This window comes from Gorilla gorilla, chromosome 15 (genome assembly GCF_029281585.2).
Source record: "Gorilla gorilla gorilla isolate KB3781 chromosome 15, NHGRI_mGorGor1-v2.1_pri, whole genome shotgun sequence".
Taxonomy (NCBI): Eukaryota; Metazoa; Chordata; class Mammalia; order Primates; family Hominidae; genus Gorilla; species Gorilla gorilla.
Genome location: NC_073239.2, coordinates 105,198,596 through 105,215,882, shown reverse-complemented (window position 1 = coordinate 105,215,882; position 17,287 = coordinate 105,198,596). Strand labels below are relative to the sequence as shown.

The 17,287-nt window shown below is 46.4% G+C and overlaps 1 protein-coding gene across 4 annotated transcripts in view; it reads left to right on the top strand.

Moving 5' to 3' along the window:
* The window catches only part of KCNK10 (potassium two pore domain channel subfamily K member 10), a 143,911-nt gene that overhangs the window by 55,199 nt on the left and 71,425 nt on the right, over window positions 1-17,287 (top strand). For 3 of the 4 annotated variants that reach the window (XM_004055549.5, XM_055361802.2, XM_055361801.2), the window contains exon 2: window positions 8,254-8,603. In XM_004055549.5, the coding sequence (XP_004055597.1) occupies window positions 8,254-8,603 (350 nt within the window). Of the gene's footprint in view, window positions 1-327; window positions 1,060-8,253; window positions 8,604-17,287 lie in introns of those variants that run through there. The other variant, XM_055361803.2, reaches the window with a different exon arrangement.

Here is a 17,287-nt window from a genome sequence, read left to right as displayed (position 1 = left end):
AGCTTGTGGGGTGAAAGAAAAGCCCTTTAGTCTTTCGGGTCCTCAAATCACAGTTTATGCAGTTTGGCCCCAGTCAGAGGGACCCCAGGAAGGCAGACTCAGGGTAAATTCTGCCTGTCTTCCACCAGAGAGGGGACTCACCAAGTGTGACTCATGCCATTCAGTAGAATTTTTAAAATCTCACAAGTATTTTGTACCCCTGAGTAAAAGAGAGGCTTGTAGCTCTTCATGAAGAGAACAAGAAAGGCCCGAACTGAGTGTTTGGAGCCCAGTGAAGTAAAATACTGCCCTGTCTCTTGTCTGTCCACTCTAGCGCTTGTACAAACCATGAAGAACTCTCCTTGGACTGTTTGCTTTCTGAGAATGTTAACACCTCGACTCTGGATTTCTGCCTGTGGGAAAAAACCACAATAGTGCCAGGGGTGCTTCCATATGCAGGATTAACTCTGCAGTCAAAGTTTCTGTTGGGCAGGTGTGTGAACTGGATATCATAAATGCTGGCCCAAAGCAAATGGGAGAATGGATGAATGAACAAATTCAGGAATGAAACAAACTGTAACCAGGGGTCTCCTAGTTGTAGGTTCTCTGCTAAACTTCATATTGAGACACAAAGGAAGGGCATCTTATAATATAATGTTGGGGGATGAGCAGTCAGCTTGGAGGTGGGGACGTAAGGTGGGTTTTGATGTTTGCGAAGGAATTGACCAAAAAAAGAGTCAAGAGGTGAGAAGAATCTGGGAATCGAGACCTGTTTCTCTGGGACAGGTGTGAGCGGGTCTGGGTGCTGCTGGGTTTGGCTGGGGCAAAGGTTGCTTGTGGGGGTGTGGCAGTGGGTGAGGCCTGTGAGATAGGCAGGCGCCAGGTCCTGGAAGGGAGAGTCAGGGAGCAAAGCATGGAGCCTGCACTTTACTCTGAATCTTGGTGGCGCCTTCAGAGCATTGTTAGCAGGGGTCCGTGTGATCACACTGACACCTGAGAGAGCGACACACCATGTACATGGCTGGGATATGGAGGATGGATTTAAGGGGGACAGGACTGAAGGTTGTCGCAATGATTCAGGTGAGAGAAGATGGGGGTCTGGACTAAGGGGACAGGAAAGGACAGATGTGAGATGAGGTGGCAGGCAGTTCTAGCTCCCTCTTCCCCCCAGTCTGCCTTGTTTTCCTCTTCTCATGGCTCCATAGGGTCTCAGTCATTTCATCATAGCTTGATCTCTTCCATCTGGAAGTGCAGCCTGAAATTTTGAAGACAGCAGGGAGCAATGCTTCACCCAAAGGGAGAGCCTCGGGTGGCGTTTTGGGACCATGGCTTGCTCACTTAGTGCATACAGACTTAGTGTTACTGCCATTCTTACTGGGATCAGCTTGATTGCCTTTAAGGTAGGGCTGTCCCATGGAAACAGGGAAAACATGATTTGGTTGTTTGGGTATCTGGAACCAGAGGCAGCATAGATACTGCTCTAAGAGCTGCTGGGACAACTGGAGGCCGGTGTGGGTGGAGCACCCGAGGTGGAATCCTGCTCTCCTCATCTTTCCTGCCCTCTTCCTAACACCCTCCCTCCCCAGCAGCCTGAAGTCTGCCTATGCCTATGCAGGCTGAGCTGTAACCTGGGACTCTTTGGAAGCTCTGAGCCATCAGTGCAGGTGGTCCCGGAATGATTCCAGACCTAGAGTAGGGGTGGGAGGTCGGCTGCGGGACCGGGGGAGGTGAGAGGAGGCTGTCCTTTCCCTCTTGCCCGGGAGTCTGCAGTCACAGTTGCACTTTGCCTGGGTCAGTAGGCAGAGTCACGCTGCTGTGTGACAGTGGCACTGAGGCAGCTGCATTTCAGGTTTCCAAGAGACTCTGAACCCTTGGAATGCCATTGTTTCAGGTGACATGGAGGAGTGGAGGCACTCGGGTTAAGTGTCTGAAGATGGATTCAAGGATGCCGCTGCTTGTTAGCTTGTCTTAGGTTGCTCAGTGTCCCCTCTCTGGCCCGTAGTTTCCTCATCTATCAATGGGGGCAGATAATAATCATCACCTTACACAGAAGGTTTGGCGAAGATAAAAACAGGTTCACTGGCAGGGTGCAGTGGCTCATACTTGTAATCCCAGCACTTTAGGAGGTCGATGCTGGCAGGTCGCTTGAGGACAGGAGTTTGAGACCAGCCTGGACAATGTAGTGAGACCCCATCACTACAAAATATTAAAAAATTAGTTGGGCATGGTGGCATATATCTGTGGTCCTAGCTACTGGGGAGGCTGGGGTGGGAGGATAGCTCAAGCCAGGAGTTCGAGGTTACAGTGAGCTATAATTGTGCCACTGCACTTCAGCCTGAGTGACAGAGCAAGATCCTGTCTCAACCAAAACAAAGCAAAACAAAAACAGCTTCATGCACGTGTAAGATCTTTGTTAATTCTTCCATTAACTCTGAAGGCAGGATGCGTCTTATTAATCTATGTAGCTCCAGTGCCAAATGCAGTGCCAGGCAAACTCAGTTGTTTGTTGATTGAACCAATGAATGGATGGTGCAGTAATATCTGTGGGGCTTGAGAAAGCCTGAATAATGTCAACTTATTAAGAGCTTGTTCAACCATGAAAAAGCAGATTTCCACATGTGCCCCTCCGTATCACCCACATTTAGATGAAAATGAAATATGTGCCGATATTCTTTTTTTCTTTTTTTTTGAGACAGAATTTCTCTCTTGTCACCCAGGCTGGAGTGCAATGGCACGATCTCGGCTCACTGCAACCTCCACCTACCTGGTTCAAGTGATTCTTCTGCCTCAGCCTCCCGAGTAGCTGGGACTACAGGTGCATGCCACCATGCCCGGCTAATTTTTGTATTTTTAGTAGAGCTAGGGCTTCACCATGTTGGCCAGGTTGGTCTCGAACTCCCAACCTCCCAAAGTGCTGGGATTACAGGTGTGAGCCACTGCGCCCAGCCATGCAGATATTCTTGAGGAAACATTTTAAAATGAAAACTAGCAGAAAGGATATTACCTTTCAACATTTCCTTTCTCATCAATTCTTGGCAGCACTTTTGCTGCCCAGTACTCTTCTGTTGGAGCTGTGAAGTGTGATAGGCCATTACTTTATAGATCCATTCATTTATTGATACGTTATGTAGGGAAGAACTCCACTGCTGTTTGGAAACTGAAGTAGTCAATCTCATAGACTGGAAAATATTTTTATGCCTATTTGAAACAAATGTCGTTCCTATTTTTTGGGATAAAAGGGCCCTTTCCCCCTGGAATTGCTATGTTTCCTCTTTTCCTGTTCCTACACTCTGCAGAACTGACTTTGAAGTCAGATGATTCCCTTTTTAATCTGGCTTCTCACTTTTGGGCCGCTTAACCTTGACTTAGCCATTGAACCTGTCTGGGTCTCAGTTTCTTTGTCTGTGAAGTGGGGCTGTGTTGGGCATGAGCATGCACCTACAGGCCTCTAACTGGAGGGGGTGTTGGTGATCAGGGCCCTGTCTGCTGCCCTGATCTCCACGGCTGGGCTTGCACTGCGGGTACATTGCTCCCGGGCTGCTCCCAGCCAGTGTCTGTGTGCAGCAAGGATACCACGGCAGGATTGTTTCTGGGAGACACAAGACTCCTCAGACAGCTGACTTCAGCTCAAGAACTCCTTGATGGGCTTGCTAAACTTCCTTAGGCTGGAAGATGCTTACCTCCTCCTTCCTTCTTTCCTTCCTTTTCCAGGGGTCAGACTTACATAGAGTCTAGTGGCTGTTCTAGCCTCCCCAACTCCCTATCATTTTCTCTCACACATGCATTCCCCCTAATAAAATCCATGCACATTTAATCCCTTCTTGGCATCTGCTTCTGGGGGTCCTACCTGGACTCATGCAGTGTGATAATTCCTTGTAGTGAGGACCGAATGCAGTGATGTAAGCAGAGTGTTTGTCAGAGTGACAGCATGAGTAATTGCCCAGTAGGCCATCAGGGCTCCTGTCACCTTCACCACCATCAGCACCACCATCCTCATCACCATCTGGCCAAGTTTGCTTCTTTGTTGGTTCCAGGCACGAGAACTCCAGTGGTTGATTCCAGGTCATAAGGCAACTGTATTAGGGTGAGAACAACTATGGCTTCTAAGGAGAATAAATGGATTAATGAAAATGCCATTTAAAAATTTATCCAACTTGGCTGGATGCGGTGGCTTACGTCTGTAATCCCAGCACTTTGGGAGGCTGAGGCGGGCAGATCACCTGAGGTCAGGAGCTCAAGGTCAGCCTGGCTAGCATGGTGAAACCCCGTCTCTACTAAAAACACAAAAAATCAGCCGGGCATCGTGGTGCACGCCTGTAGTCCCAGCTACTTGGGAGGCTGAGGCAGGAGAGTAGCTTGAACCCGGGAGGTGGAGGTTGCAGTGAGCCGAGATTGTGCCACGGCACTCCAGCCTGGGCGAGAGAGCAAGACTCTGTCTCAAAAAAAAAAAGAAAAAGAAAAGAATTTATCCAACTTAAGCACAATCCAGATCCTTTTCTAGCCATTGAGATGTGCAGTCTTCTTTGCCAAAACAACCAAGTCCATTTTTAGTGAAATGCACAAAAGGTTTTGTAACATTCTGAGATCTGTGCCGATACTCCTGACAACTACAAATATACTCCAACCAGTAGACCAGGGCTGCTCATTTGCTGTTCCTGAGAACCCTGTGGACGTTTAGAAAAAAAGATGGCTGCTATTATTCACATTTCACAGTAAGCAAACAGAGAAACTAAGTGACAGTTTCGAGGTCATGCTGTCACTGATGGATTTGGGACTGAAACTCTGGTTTTTGCTCTGATGCTTTGGAAGCTCAGGCATGGGTGGATTCTGTTCAAACTCTGCCCTAATGGACAGTCTCTTTGCAAACTGGCATCAGGACCTAGCCTGAAGAGATGTTTCTCAAGCCCAATTCTGCCCAGCCTCAGGGATGCTAGAAGCTTGGGAAGCATCCATGATGCAGGTCAGTGAAGGAGACCAGCCTCCACTCACCTCCATGCTCATGCTATTTATTGCATGTCAGCTGATGAGGCTTTAAGCTAATGTTGGTTACCTGGTGCTGTGGAGCATGTTCCTTAAGCTGACTGGCAAGCCCCGAGGCTGGGAGGGACTGTGCCTTATCCCCACCATACCACACCCCTTTGTGCCCATTCAGCATTAAATAAATGTTTGTTTTTGAGAGTGCTGGTGATTCCGATGGGGCTTTTGTGTGAAGGAATTATCACCACCACCACCACCACCACCACCACTAGAAAACAACATTTGCTCTATGCCAGGCACTATGCCAAGAAATTGAGATCCAATGATTAAAAGATGAACTTTCTGACTCCAAGAAGTTGATAGGCTAGTGGGAAAGATCAGCACGCTGGGCCTGCCTGGAAGAGCCCAGGACGACTTCATAGAGGAGGTAGCTTTTGGCTGAGACTAAAGAGGATGGGAGTTTTCCAGGCAGATGAGGGTGGGGAAGGGGTTACTGGCTGAGAGGACAACGCTTGCAAAGGTGTGAAGGTGTGAACAGAGCACTGCTGTGTTTGAGAACCTGCTTTCAGTATTGCTGGGGTGCCAAACTGTTAGCCATTTGACGCTGCTCATCCACGTTGTCTGTGTGGTTTGGATGTGCCAGCATTCCTTCCACCCTTTATTCACTTATTCCACCATCATTGATTGTCTACCCACCATGTGCCAGGTACTGTGCAGAACACTAGGGGTGCAGAGGTGAGAGGTAGACAGGGTGCCTGCCCTCATGGAGCTTTCAATCTAATGGGAGTGCTGGACAAGGGCACAGGCTGTAACAGCAGCACAGCACAGTGAGTGCTGGGCAAGGGAGATGTATTAGTCTGTTTTCCTGCTGCTAATAAAGACATACCCAAGACTGGGTAATTTATAAAGGAAAGAAGTTTAATGGACTCACAGTTCCATATGGCTGGGGAGGCCTCACAATCATGGTGGAGGGTAAATGAGGAGCAAAGTTGCATCTTACATGGCAGCAGGCAAGAGAGCATGTGCAAGGGAACTCACCTTTATAAAACCATCAGATCTTGTGAGACTTATTCACTATCACGAGAACAGCACGGGGAAAAACCTGCCCCCATGCTTCAATTGCCTCCCACGGGGTCACTCCCCCAAGATGTAAGGATTATGGGAATACAATTTAAGGTGAGATTTGGGTGGGGACACAGCCAAACCATATCAGGAAACCTGAACTAATGGAGGGCAGATTCATTTCCTGGGGCTTCCATAGCAAATTGCCACACATGTAGTGGCTTAAAGCAGCATTAATTTATTATTGTATGGTTCTGGAAGTCAGAAGTTCAAAATCAGGCTCACTTGGCCAAAATCAAAGGGTAAGCAGTACAGGTCCCTTCAGGAGGCTCTAGGGGAGGATCCTTCTCTTGCCTTTTCCAGCTTCTAGAGGGACCACATTCCTGGGCTCATGGCTGCATCACTCCAACCTGTGTATCTGTCCTCACATCCCTTCTCTCTCTGGCCCTCCTGCTTCCTTCTTATAAGAACTCTTGTCATTATATTGAGCCCAACCATATAATCCAGGATCATCCCGCATCTCAACATTCTTAATCACATCTGCAAAGTCCCTTTTGCCATGTAAGATAACATTCATATATGTCTTGGGGATTAGGATGTGGACCTCTTTGTGGGCCATTATTCTACCTGCCTCCAAGGCAGGAGGGGAGAAGGTGCTCCCAGAAGTGATATTTAATATGAGATTTCTGGGTCAGAAGCGGGATACATATGGAAGCAGGGAGGCCCCTTGGGAGGCTGCTGGGCTGGTCCAGGCAAGATGTGACGGTGGCCTGGATGAGGCTGCTGGCCACAGGGGTAGGGAAAGGCCCAAGGGATGAAATACAGTGACGAGGCAGAATGAATGGGAGATGTGGGCAGTGGTGAAAGAAAGCCACCTTAGGCAAGGCTCACCTTCTCGACATCAACAGGAGCAAGGGGGAAAGTGAATGCAGCGTCTTTAGGGAAAGGTTAGCAAGAACATAATGCCCAGGTTGCTGATTCTAATGTATAGATCTTTCAATCAAGGTTCCAGACAATTTTGCGTTTGTGTAAATCTGAGGGAAATTTAACGTGGAGTGATTTTATTGGATTGGATAATACGCCATAAAAGACTGACGTTCAGCTCGGTTTCCAAAGAGAGAAACTGATTCCGAGGGCCTAGGAGGAGAGGCAGATGTTTACAAACTTAGATTCTTCTAAGCCATCACCTCTACAGCCAGGTGTTTTGAACAGGGAGTGACATAGCCTGCTCTTTGACTTTTCCCACAGTGATTGAGCAGTTTAACTCCCTGCTGGAGTCGGACTGTTTACCCCACTTAGGTAATTAGGTTTATCATCTACTAATACCTTCTTCACACAACAGCCAGCCTGCACCATGACAGAGACTATAATAAGAGTTGGAATAATAAAGGGAGAACAAAACTGAAGTGCAGTGGCCGTTCATTGTTGCACAAGACATTTCTGTGATGCATGATAGCATTGTGTGTGCGTCACAACCCCAAACTTCCTGCCATCGCAGAAAAGCCTCCAGCTGAACCTATTTATTTCCAAAGTAATGAAATTGCCCTACAGAGAACAGGGACCTTAGAGAATTCTATGTGCTTCGAAAACCAGGAAACAGTTTTTTTCCAATGACATCTTATTGGAAAACAATAGAAGAAAAATTCTATTACTAGTAGATCAGGAGTGGTTATGCCTAAGTCACATCTTCTATTAAGATATAACAAGCTCATCCTTTTTTCCTTTGTTTTGTGACAAGAGGACTTTTTAAGTCTCTAGACGTTCATCTCTTCTCTGCTCTTGGTATCACCAGCCCTTGGTGCTTGGATAGAGTAGTTGGTTATCCCTCTCCTATTTACTTCCTCTCCAAGTTCAACAACATGTTTGTTTTTAAATCTGGTGATTTGTTGTGTTCCTTACACATTGTTTCAACAAGGAAGCTAAGGGAGGAGGTGAATTATAAATGGCAGAGAGATAGCTTTCAAGTTGGACCCTCGTAGAAAAATGTAAGTATTTCAAACTCAGTTTATACTTTATTTTTTTTTTAAACTGGGACTCCTGGTGCTTATTTTTTAGAACTCAAATGGGTACCTAGCAACTGATCAAATTCCCTAACTGCAGGTTTGGTGAACCAGCGTTTCATCCTCACATTTGAAAGCTGGCTCAAAGAAGACATCTGTGCTTTGTTTCTGACACATTTTGTATTTATTTATAAACAAACTCTCTTCTTCTTTGTCCCCTACCCTGACTCCTCAGTGGCCGTTCCCGCAGCAGCACCGGTGTGCCAGCCCAAGAGCGCCACTAACGGGCAACCCCCGGCTCCGGCTCCGACTCCAACTCCGCGCCTGTCCATTTCCTCCCGAGCCACAGTGGTAGCCAGGATGGAAGGCACCTCCCAGGGGGGCTTGCAGACCGTCATGAAGTGGAAGACGGTGGTTGCCATCTTTGTGGTTGTGGTGGTCTACCTTGTCACTGGCGGTCTTGTCTTCCGGGCATTGGAGCAGCCCTTTGAGAGCAGCCAGAAGAATACCATCGCCTTGGAGAAGGCGGAATTCCTGCGGGATCATGTCTGTGTGAGCCCCCAGGAGCTGGAGACGTTGATCCAGGTGAGCAGGGAGTGAGTCCATCTTAGGCCAGCTGGTGGGGTGGATGGCAGTGTTGGTTTTATCTTTCTGGGTCTCTAGTCTTGCCTTCAGTTGAGAGGCTCTTGGTGGTCAGGGAAGTTCTCTCCAGGGAGGTGACATGTGAGCTGAGACCTCCAAGAAGCGATAGTGAGGCATGTGACAGTGTGGGGGAAGGAGGGTCCATGTTCTGCATCTGGTTTTGGATGAGTGGTCAGAGGCGGCAGCAGGCCAATGGACTTTGGATTTTCAAGTTCAAGTCCACCTATGTGTGCTGATTAACTCCTTGATTCTGAACTCTGTGGAATGCTGGGATAGAACCCGAAGAAGGAAAGAATTTTAAATATGCAGATTTAGAATAAGCAGGGATATATTAACCTGTCCAAGGTCCATGAGGATGAGGTAGAGAAGAGGCCACCAGGTGTGTGGGTGAAGAGGCTGTCAGTGGCCTGAGACAGCTGTTATAGTGGATTTATGGGGATGAAATAATATGGATCACAGTAGTAGTAATCATCAGGTTTGCTGTTTTTGAATACTTACTGTGTATCAGGCACTGTACTAAGGCCTTTACATACCCTGGATATTAAGGAAAAAAGATTCATAGGAAAATGGAAGCAGAGAACTTGAACTGCAGCCTAAAGAAGCAAGGCAACACTTCTGGGCGACGGATGTGGACTTGGCAGGGGTGGACTGTGGCGGTGAGGAGCTATAGGAAAGCCAGAGAGTCATCTGTGGGGCTGTGGTGCGAGGGACTGGATCAGGAGGGTTGAGAAGTCTGGGAAGCCAGAGAGAAAAGCAGTTCCCAGGAGGAAGAAAGGGAAATGATGGAGAGCCCTGTTGGAGGGCTTCACCTTGGACGTGAAGGAGGAAGGCTGCCTCTGAGGCTGAAGTTCCACTTTCTATCCCAGACACTCTCCTGAACTACAAAGAGTGGGTTTTGGTGGAAGGCGGTGACATTTATGGAGGTGAGGGAGAGTCTTATCTTTCTGGGGGCTCTAAAGTTTGGAAGGTGGAGGGATGGAAAAGACAGCCTTTACAATTCCTTCTGGCTCTGGAAGATGCACATTAAATTCTAATGGCTGCAACAATCCAAGATAGTGTAGGATTTACCAGTCCGTGCTGTTTTCTTATTTATTTATTTCCTACCATACCGATAGAGTAGGGGAATTCGGATGCTGCTTATGATCTGGCACCTTCATAGCAATCATATTCTTGTCAGTTAGTTTTAATAATGACTTGACTCTTAAATAAATAGAAATACAAATTCTTCCCTTCCTGGGAGTAAATATGATTTCATAGCTATGCCCTATAATTCTTCTCAAAAAAATAAAATGTTAAAAATCCAAGGGCAGCATTTCATATAATTGTTTCATAGGAAGTCAGTTCTCCAAATGGCTTTGTCTTTTTTTTTTTTTTTCTTTTTCTTTTTTGAGACAGGGTCTCATTCTGTCACTTAGGCTGGAGTGCAGTGGTGTGATCATGGCTCACTGCAGGTTCAACTTCCTGATCGAGGTCTCAGCTGATCCTTCTGCCTCAGTCTCCCGAGTAGCTGGGACTACAGGCATGTGCCACCATGCCTGGCTACTTTTTGCATTTTTTTGTAGAGACAGGTTTTCACCATGTTGCCCAGGCTGGTCTTGAATTCCTAGGCTCAAGCAATCAACCCGCCTTGGCCTCCTAAAGTGCTGGGATTACAGGTGCGAGTCACCACGCCCATCCCTTTTCTTCTTTCGTGGGAAAATGCTACCACATTTGTGGTGATGAGATTTTTGTACTAATCAGTGCCAGATTTAAAGCCTAGCATGCTATAGAGAATGGAAGAAACAATTCTGGAGTAGTTTTAAGTAGGAGTATAATTACATTTATACACATTGTTGTGATATGAGGTAGGATCCTTTTTAATTAGTTGTAAGACACGTTGTAATAACCTGATAGGCGTTCTGAAGTGAATCTAGTATCGTGTTTGAATTTTCCTTCATTAGGCAGTAAGATCTTGAAGAAAAGGAATGCATTGTGTTACCTTTTCCTCCACATGCGGCCTATGCTTTGCTTTGCCTCTAATTATTGCCCATTAGATAAATGTTTTTAGAGCAAGATATCAAAGCAAATTGTAGAACACTGGTGATGTCACAAGCTATCTGAGCTTATCCATGCATTTGTTGATTCATTCAGCATTTCCGTATTGCCCATTCTTTAACCCTCTTCTTTATGAGAGAGCTCAGAGACCTGAATGAAGAACAGGGTCAGAGAGCGTGGAGGTCCTTATTCTGATGCTGCCATTAAGACTGGTGTCCAGTTTTGACCTCAAAGATTTCTCTGTGAAATGAGATATGTGTGTGTATGTGTGCATTTGTGTGAATGTGTTTGCACATACACACGTGTGTGCATTTAAGATAATTTTATAACAATTTAAAAAGCTGCTCTTTATTAGGCACCTGTTATGAGCTGGGCATCATATACCCATTATCTGATTTAATCTTATCAACAACACTCTAAGTTCATATCATGATTCCCATTTTACATCAGTTTCCTTAAAGAGGTGAGTAATTTTCCAGCCACCAAAGTGGTAGAGCTGGTAGTCAGCGCAAGGTTGGACTGACTGTACACTCTCTCATCCAAATAGTCTACAGGCCCTTTGAGTAGATCTTGGTTTATAATAAGCTCCAGTCTCTTTTAAACTTGTGCTTTATGTTGAATGCTGTATTAGTCTATTCTCACCATAAAGAACTATCTGAGACTAAGCAATTTATAAAGAAAAGAGGTTTAATTGATTCACAGTTCCGCAGGCTATGCAGGAACCATGGCTTGGGAGGCTTCAGGAAACTTACAATCATGGCAGAAGACGAAGGGGAGGCAGGCATGTCCTATATGGCTGGAGCAGGAGGAAGAGAGAGCAAAGGGAGGGATGCTACACACTTTTAAACAACCATATCTTGGCCTGGCGCAGTAGCTCACACCTGTAATCCCAGCACTTTGGGAGGCCAAGGTGGGTGGATGACCTGAGATCAGGAGTTCGAGACCAACCTGGCCAACATGGTGAAACCCCATCTCTACCTAAAATACAAAAATTAGCCAGGCGTGGTGGTGTGCACCTGTGGTCCCAGCTACTAGGGAGGCTGAGGCAGAAGAATTGCTTGAACCCCGGGAGGCAGAGGTTGCAGTGAGCCGAGATCATGCCACTGCACTCCAGCCTAGGCATCAGAGCATGACTCTGTCGCAAAACAAAAACAAAAACAAAAAACCAAACAAACAGATTTCATGAGAACTCACTCACTATCACAAGAACAGCAAGAGGGAAATCTGCCCCCACCATGCCCCTTCTCCTACACTGGGGATTACAATTCAACATGAGATTTGGGCAGGGACATAAATCCAAACCATATCAGACACTTTCCAGAATTTTAGCAGTCAAAAAGCATTAGATGGCCAGGTGTGGTGGTTCATGCTGGTAATCCCAGCAGCTTGGGGGGCCAAGGCGGATGGATTGCTTGAGCCCAGCAGTTCGAGACCAGTCTGGACAACATGGCAAAACCCTTTTGTACAAAAAATTACAAAAATTAGATGGGTGTGATGGCACACGCCTGTAGTCCCAGCTACTTGGGAGGCTGAGGTGGGAGGATCACCTGAGCCCGGGAAGTTGAGGCTGCAGTGAGCCATGATTGTGCCACAGTACTCCAGCCTGGGAAACAGAGTGAGACCTTGTCTCAATAAATAAATCATTAGAGTTCCTGGCTGCCTAACAGGAAGCATTTCTGTTTCTTCTCCCTATGCACATTGAGCATCAGTCCTGGACCTGGGATGCTTTTAGATCTCCATCTACTGTGACTTACAGATTCATCTTTGTGTTTATCTATAGTCTTTCTCGCAATATAAGTTAAGCAGGTTTAACTGCTGAATCTGTGTCAAATCATTGCACCAAATCATTACATTTTGCCCTTCAGTTCACTGATACCTTCACAAGGATGAAAGTGTCCACTCTTACAGACCAGGGAGCTTTCTCACACTTTATGCCTCTGAGCAGCACTGTATGTAGCGATCACAAGAAACACAGTATTTAAAAATAGTCTGTTTTCACATCTGGAAGGGTTTTCAGTGTGCCGTGTTTTAAGTTGGAAAGATAGTACTATTGTATCTCACTCAAGTCTGAAAGGAGTGACTGGAGAGTAGAAAGTAGATGGAAAGTATTTATTTCATCATGTCTCTTGGCTGGATTGAGTGAACCCCTCATAAAGCCAAGCTGGAATGTGTGCTTCATATTATTAATAACCAAAATAGAGTATCCAGAGAAGCATGATGCCCTCAAAATGCCTGGATAGCCTAGAAGAGCCGTAGCTCTTACAGCCATCGTGGGGAGGGATTTTCCAACAAGTAAGACCACTTCATGGGGTACCGTGGGACTCCAGAGGAGAGTAATGGGCCACTATCCCTAAAGGTGAAGAAAGATGGGTTGCTGTTATGAAGGGGATATTCTCATCCATTCATTTAGTCATTCATTCATCTATCCATCCATCCACTTGTTCTCAGAATTGCTGCTGAACTCCTGCATGTATCAGGTAACATGCCAGGTGTTGGGGAGAGAAAGAAGAAGACGTGGCCGGGTTTGGTGGCTCACGCCTGTAATCCCACCACTGTGGGAGGCCGAGTCAAGGGGATCACGATGTCAGGAGTTTGAGACCAGCCTGACCAACATGGTGAAACCCTGTCTCTACTAAAAATACAAAAATTAGCTGGGCATGGTGGCAGGTGCCTGTAATCCCAGCTACTCAGGAGGCTGAGGCAGGAGAATCGCTTGAACCTGGGAGGCGGAGGTTACAGTGAGCTGAGATGGTGCCATTGCACTCCAGCCTGGGCAAGAGAATGAGACTCCGTCTCGAAAAAAAAAAAAAAAGACACACCATAAGCAAGTTACTCACCTCTTGTTTCTTCATCAATAGAATGTGGCCTCAGGGTGCTGAGAGGATTAAATGTAGTAATTCATGAGACAGGCTTTGAACTGTGCTTGGCACATGGTAAGTGCTCACAAAAGGATTATTATTGCTGCTTCCATTGCTGCTACTGTTCTTAATATTATTCAGGGAGCTCAGATTTTCAAGCAGTGGTTCTTAATGGGATGGGGTGGGGTCACCGGGGAGGGGATGGTTGCCTCTAGGGGGCATTTGGCAATGTCTGGAGACATTTTTGATTGTTACAGCTGGGGAGGTGCTATAGACATCTAGTGGGTAGAGGCCAGGGTTGCTGCTAGACATCCTACAATGCGCAGCATAGACCCCCCCTCCCACAAAGAATTATCCAGTTCAACATGCTCATAGGTTGAGAAGCACTGGAGGAAGAGGCATGTAAGCCAATAATTACCATCTGTTGGAATAGAGCTATCTGAAAGATGTCCAAAAAATGGAGCCCTAGTGAGGCAAATAGAGCTCAGAGAGTATTTTGTGGTTATTTATCTCCTTCAGTCCCCACAGCTGTTCTATGAGGATAATCTTTGGTGCCCACATACAGACGAGGAAATGAGGCAGCAGGAGCTGAAATGACAGCTTAAGTTCACCTGGTTAGAAATGGAGGATCCAGGGTTTACTGCCAGGCAGTCTGACCACATATCCCAGGCTCTGAACCAACATGCACTGGAACAGAAACATGATATCTGGGAGGGATTCATTGGGTAGGCCATGGTTGGAGGGTATCCCAATGGCTGGCATGTGGCCCATGGGAAAATGCTAACAAGTTTGTGGTGACAAGAATGTTATACTAATCAGTTCCAGATTTGAGGCATTGAAAGTGACCAGAATGGCTTGAACTGAGAAGTATGAGAGTACGTGGAAATGAGACTGGGAAGGGGGTCGTGGGAGCTGGGCTGAGGAGGTGCTTAGAGGACCTTTATGTTGTGGAATGTCAAGTCACTGAAAGCTTTAAGCGAGGCTTGGAAGATGGAAATTGGCTGCTGAAAAAACCTTTTAGCAATGAGGAAGTTGGGTTGGAGGAAGGAGAAACGGGAAGAAGGAAGACCAGTTAGAATGTTGCAACATCACAGGTGAGGGATGCTGAGAGATAGAGAAAAGGCTATATTAAAGAAAGTTGACAGAGAAAACTTGAAAATTACTCAAACCTGACTCAGCAAAGATTTCTGCTATGTGCTGCATATCCCTGCATGGCCTGTAGCCCCCAAGACTCTGGGGTTAATCTCCCCACGTTAAATCCTATACCGCTTAATGAGCTGAGTGAATTGGGCAAATATCATGTTGCCCCTGGCCTCACTGCTCTTCTGTGAAATGGAGATTGCGATCACGGTGTCTACCTGTTAGACACTATGGTGGTCTGAGGATTAAACAAAAGAAGCTCAGTAACCTTGAGCTCTTGTTATTGCTGCTGCTTATTTGTTAGGGAAGGAAAAAAAAAAAGAAACCAGAAAACTCCTAACTGATGCGCATTGTGGAGTTCTGCTGAGGGAAAAGAGAAGGTGTCTGAAATGCCTCTTGGGCTTCAAACCCTGGATTTTCTCATAGACAAATTTTATTTCTACTGTTCAAGTGCAGAGTGCCCATCACAGAAGTCGCTCCCAGAGTGCTAGGCTGGGCTGCTCACACCATGATGCTCTGTCTTTGTGGCTTGAGCTCAGGGAATCAGCACAGCAAGTTGCCATTCCATTGAGAGGGTTTACTGTGGGCATCTAGAATGTCATCTTTATCCTTCGTCTTACTGGAGACTGTCAGTCTCACATTTATTAAGTAGACACTAGGGCCGGCTCCACTGATCTCTCTCCCCCCTGCTTCTCTGGTTTGAGGCACAGTTTCAGAGAACCTGAGGGACCCGGTGGGCTCAGGCGGCCTCAAAGCAGCAGGTCACCTGACCAGTGGAGTGACCACAGATTCCAAGGTGTGACCGAGTGAAAGGGGTTATATCTCCAATGCCTGACTGCAGTTAAACCCTAATGAGGTGTGTGGATCTTCTAGAGGAAGGGCCAGGCCCCTTTAATAAGGACCCTTCTGAACAAAGAGACAAGATGCTAATCCGAATTCCACTAGGACCAAGTTTGATGTCCTAGGGCAAGCCGCTTAACCCGAGCTGGGGCTCAGCAGTTCAGCACATAGAGGACACAAAAGATGCATCCGTCTCTAGAATCTTACCCCTGAGATGTGAGGGAGTGTGCAGACGATTGTAAATGGGTAACTTCCTGCAGAGCTGGTGTAATAATAAAATATAGCTACCACTTACTGATTGTTTACTTTCCTCTAGACTCTGTTCTAAGTGCTTGAATCCTCTAGCTCATTTAACTCTTGCAAGAAGCCTACAAAGTAGGTACTTTTTTTATTCCTTTTTTTAAAAACAGGGTCTTGCTCTCTTACCCACACTGGAGTGCAGTGGTGCAATCATGGTTCACTGTAGCCTGGAACTCCTAGGCTCAAGCAATCCTCCTGCCTCAGCCTCCTCAGAACGTTTCTGGGGGTAGGTTGGTCCAATCCCCTCAGAGTGAGCATGTTATCTCACTCCCTGGAAGGCTGGCTTCTTCCCTGCCTCTCTTCGGTCATTGCCTCCAGCAAGTTACTGAAGTCCTCAGAGGCCTCTCCACCGTGAAATGGACACTGTCTGTTCGTGGGACTACAGGTGGATACCACCAGACCCAGCTAATTTTTAATTTTTTTTTTTTTTTGGTAGAGACAGAGTCTCACTGTGTTGCTCATGCTGGTCTGAAACCCCTGGCCTCAAGCAATCCTCCCACCTCAGCCTCCCAAAGTGCTGATATTACAGGTTTGAGGCACCATGCCCAGTCTGAAGTAGGTTCAATCATCATCATCTCATTTTATGGATGAGCAAATAAATCCCAAGAAGTTAAATAACTTGTCCAAGTCCAGACAGCCAATAAGTGATTAAACTTGGATTTGAGCCCTGGGAAGCCAGACTCCAGAGCCCACACAACTGAACCCTTGTGCCATACTGCTTACTTGCATCAATGGTGAGTATCCCCTCACTAACATGTAGACCTATTCATAAAGCTTTTACTCCAAGGAAAAGGCTGGAAGGAGAAGGAAATGTGATTCAAGAAAACTGGGCTGTCTGGCATGGTGCTATAGCACTCCACGTGGGGAATATTGTGTTTTCAAAGAAAGGGTGTGTTAGAAGGGGAATGAGCAGGGACATTATATCAGATAGACTTGGTCCCTCAACACCACTAAACCTAAGCCTCCTCCTCATATTAAAGGGATCACAGTCCTCATTAGGATGATTGTGGGGAGTGAGTGAACCTAGCAGAGTGCCTGGCATGCCACTGGCATCAGGAAATGCTATTTCCTTCTCCCGCCCGTCTTTCTTCTCTCAAGCGAACTCAGTAGACAAACATAATTATACCTGGAGTACTTGCATTTCTTTGGCAGTAGAATAAAGTAAATTAAATGTATTTTTGAAGTTGAGGTTTCCATGAACTTGATTTGGCGGTCACTGTGTCCCAAGAAAGCCTTTATCTTTGACGTCCTCACATGCCGCAATTGCTTATCTCCCTGTTCCCAGTGCAATTGTCTTAGAAGCTTCTATACTGACTAGTCTTGGAGAAGGCCGTAAAACATTCCTCTTTTGTGATCCTCAAAGAATAAAATCGTGATGAGCCTTCACTGACTGACGGGGAAGTGAAGAATGAATGCTTCGGTTTGCAGGGATGATCATTGGCAGCAGTCTTTTTT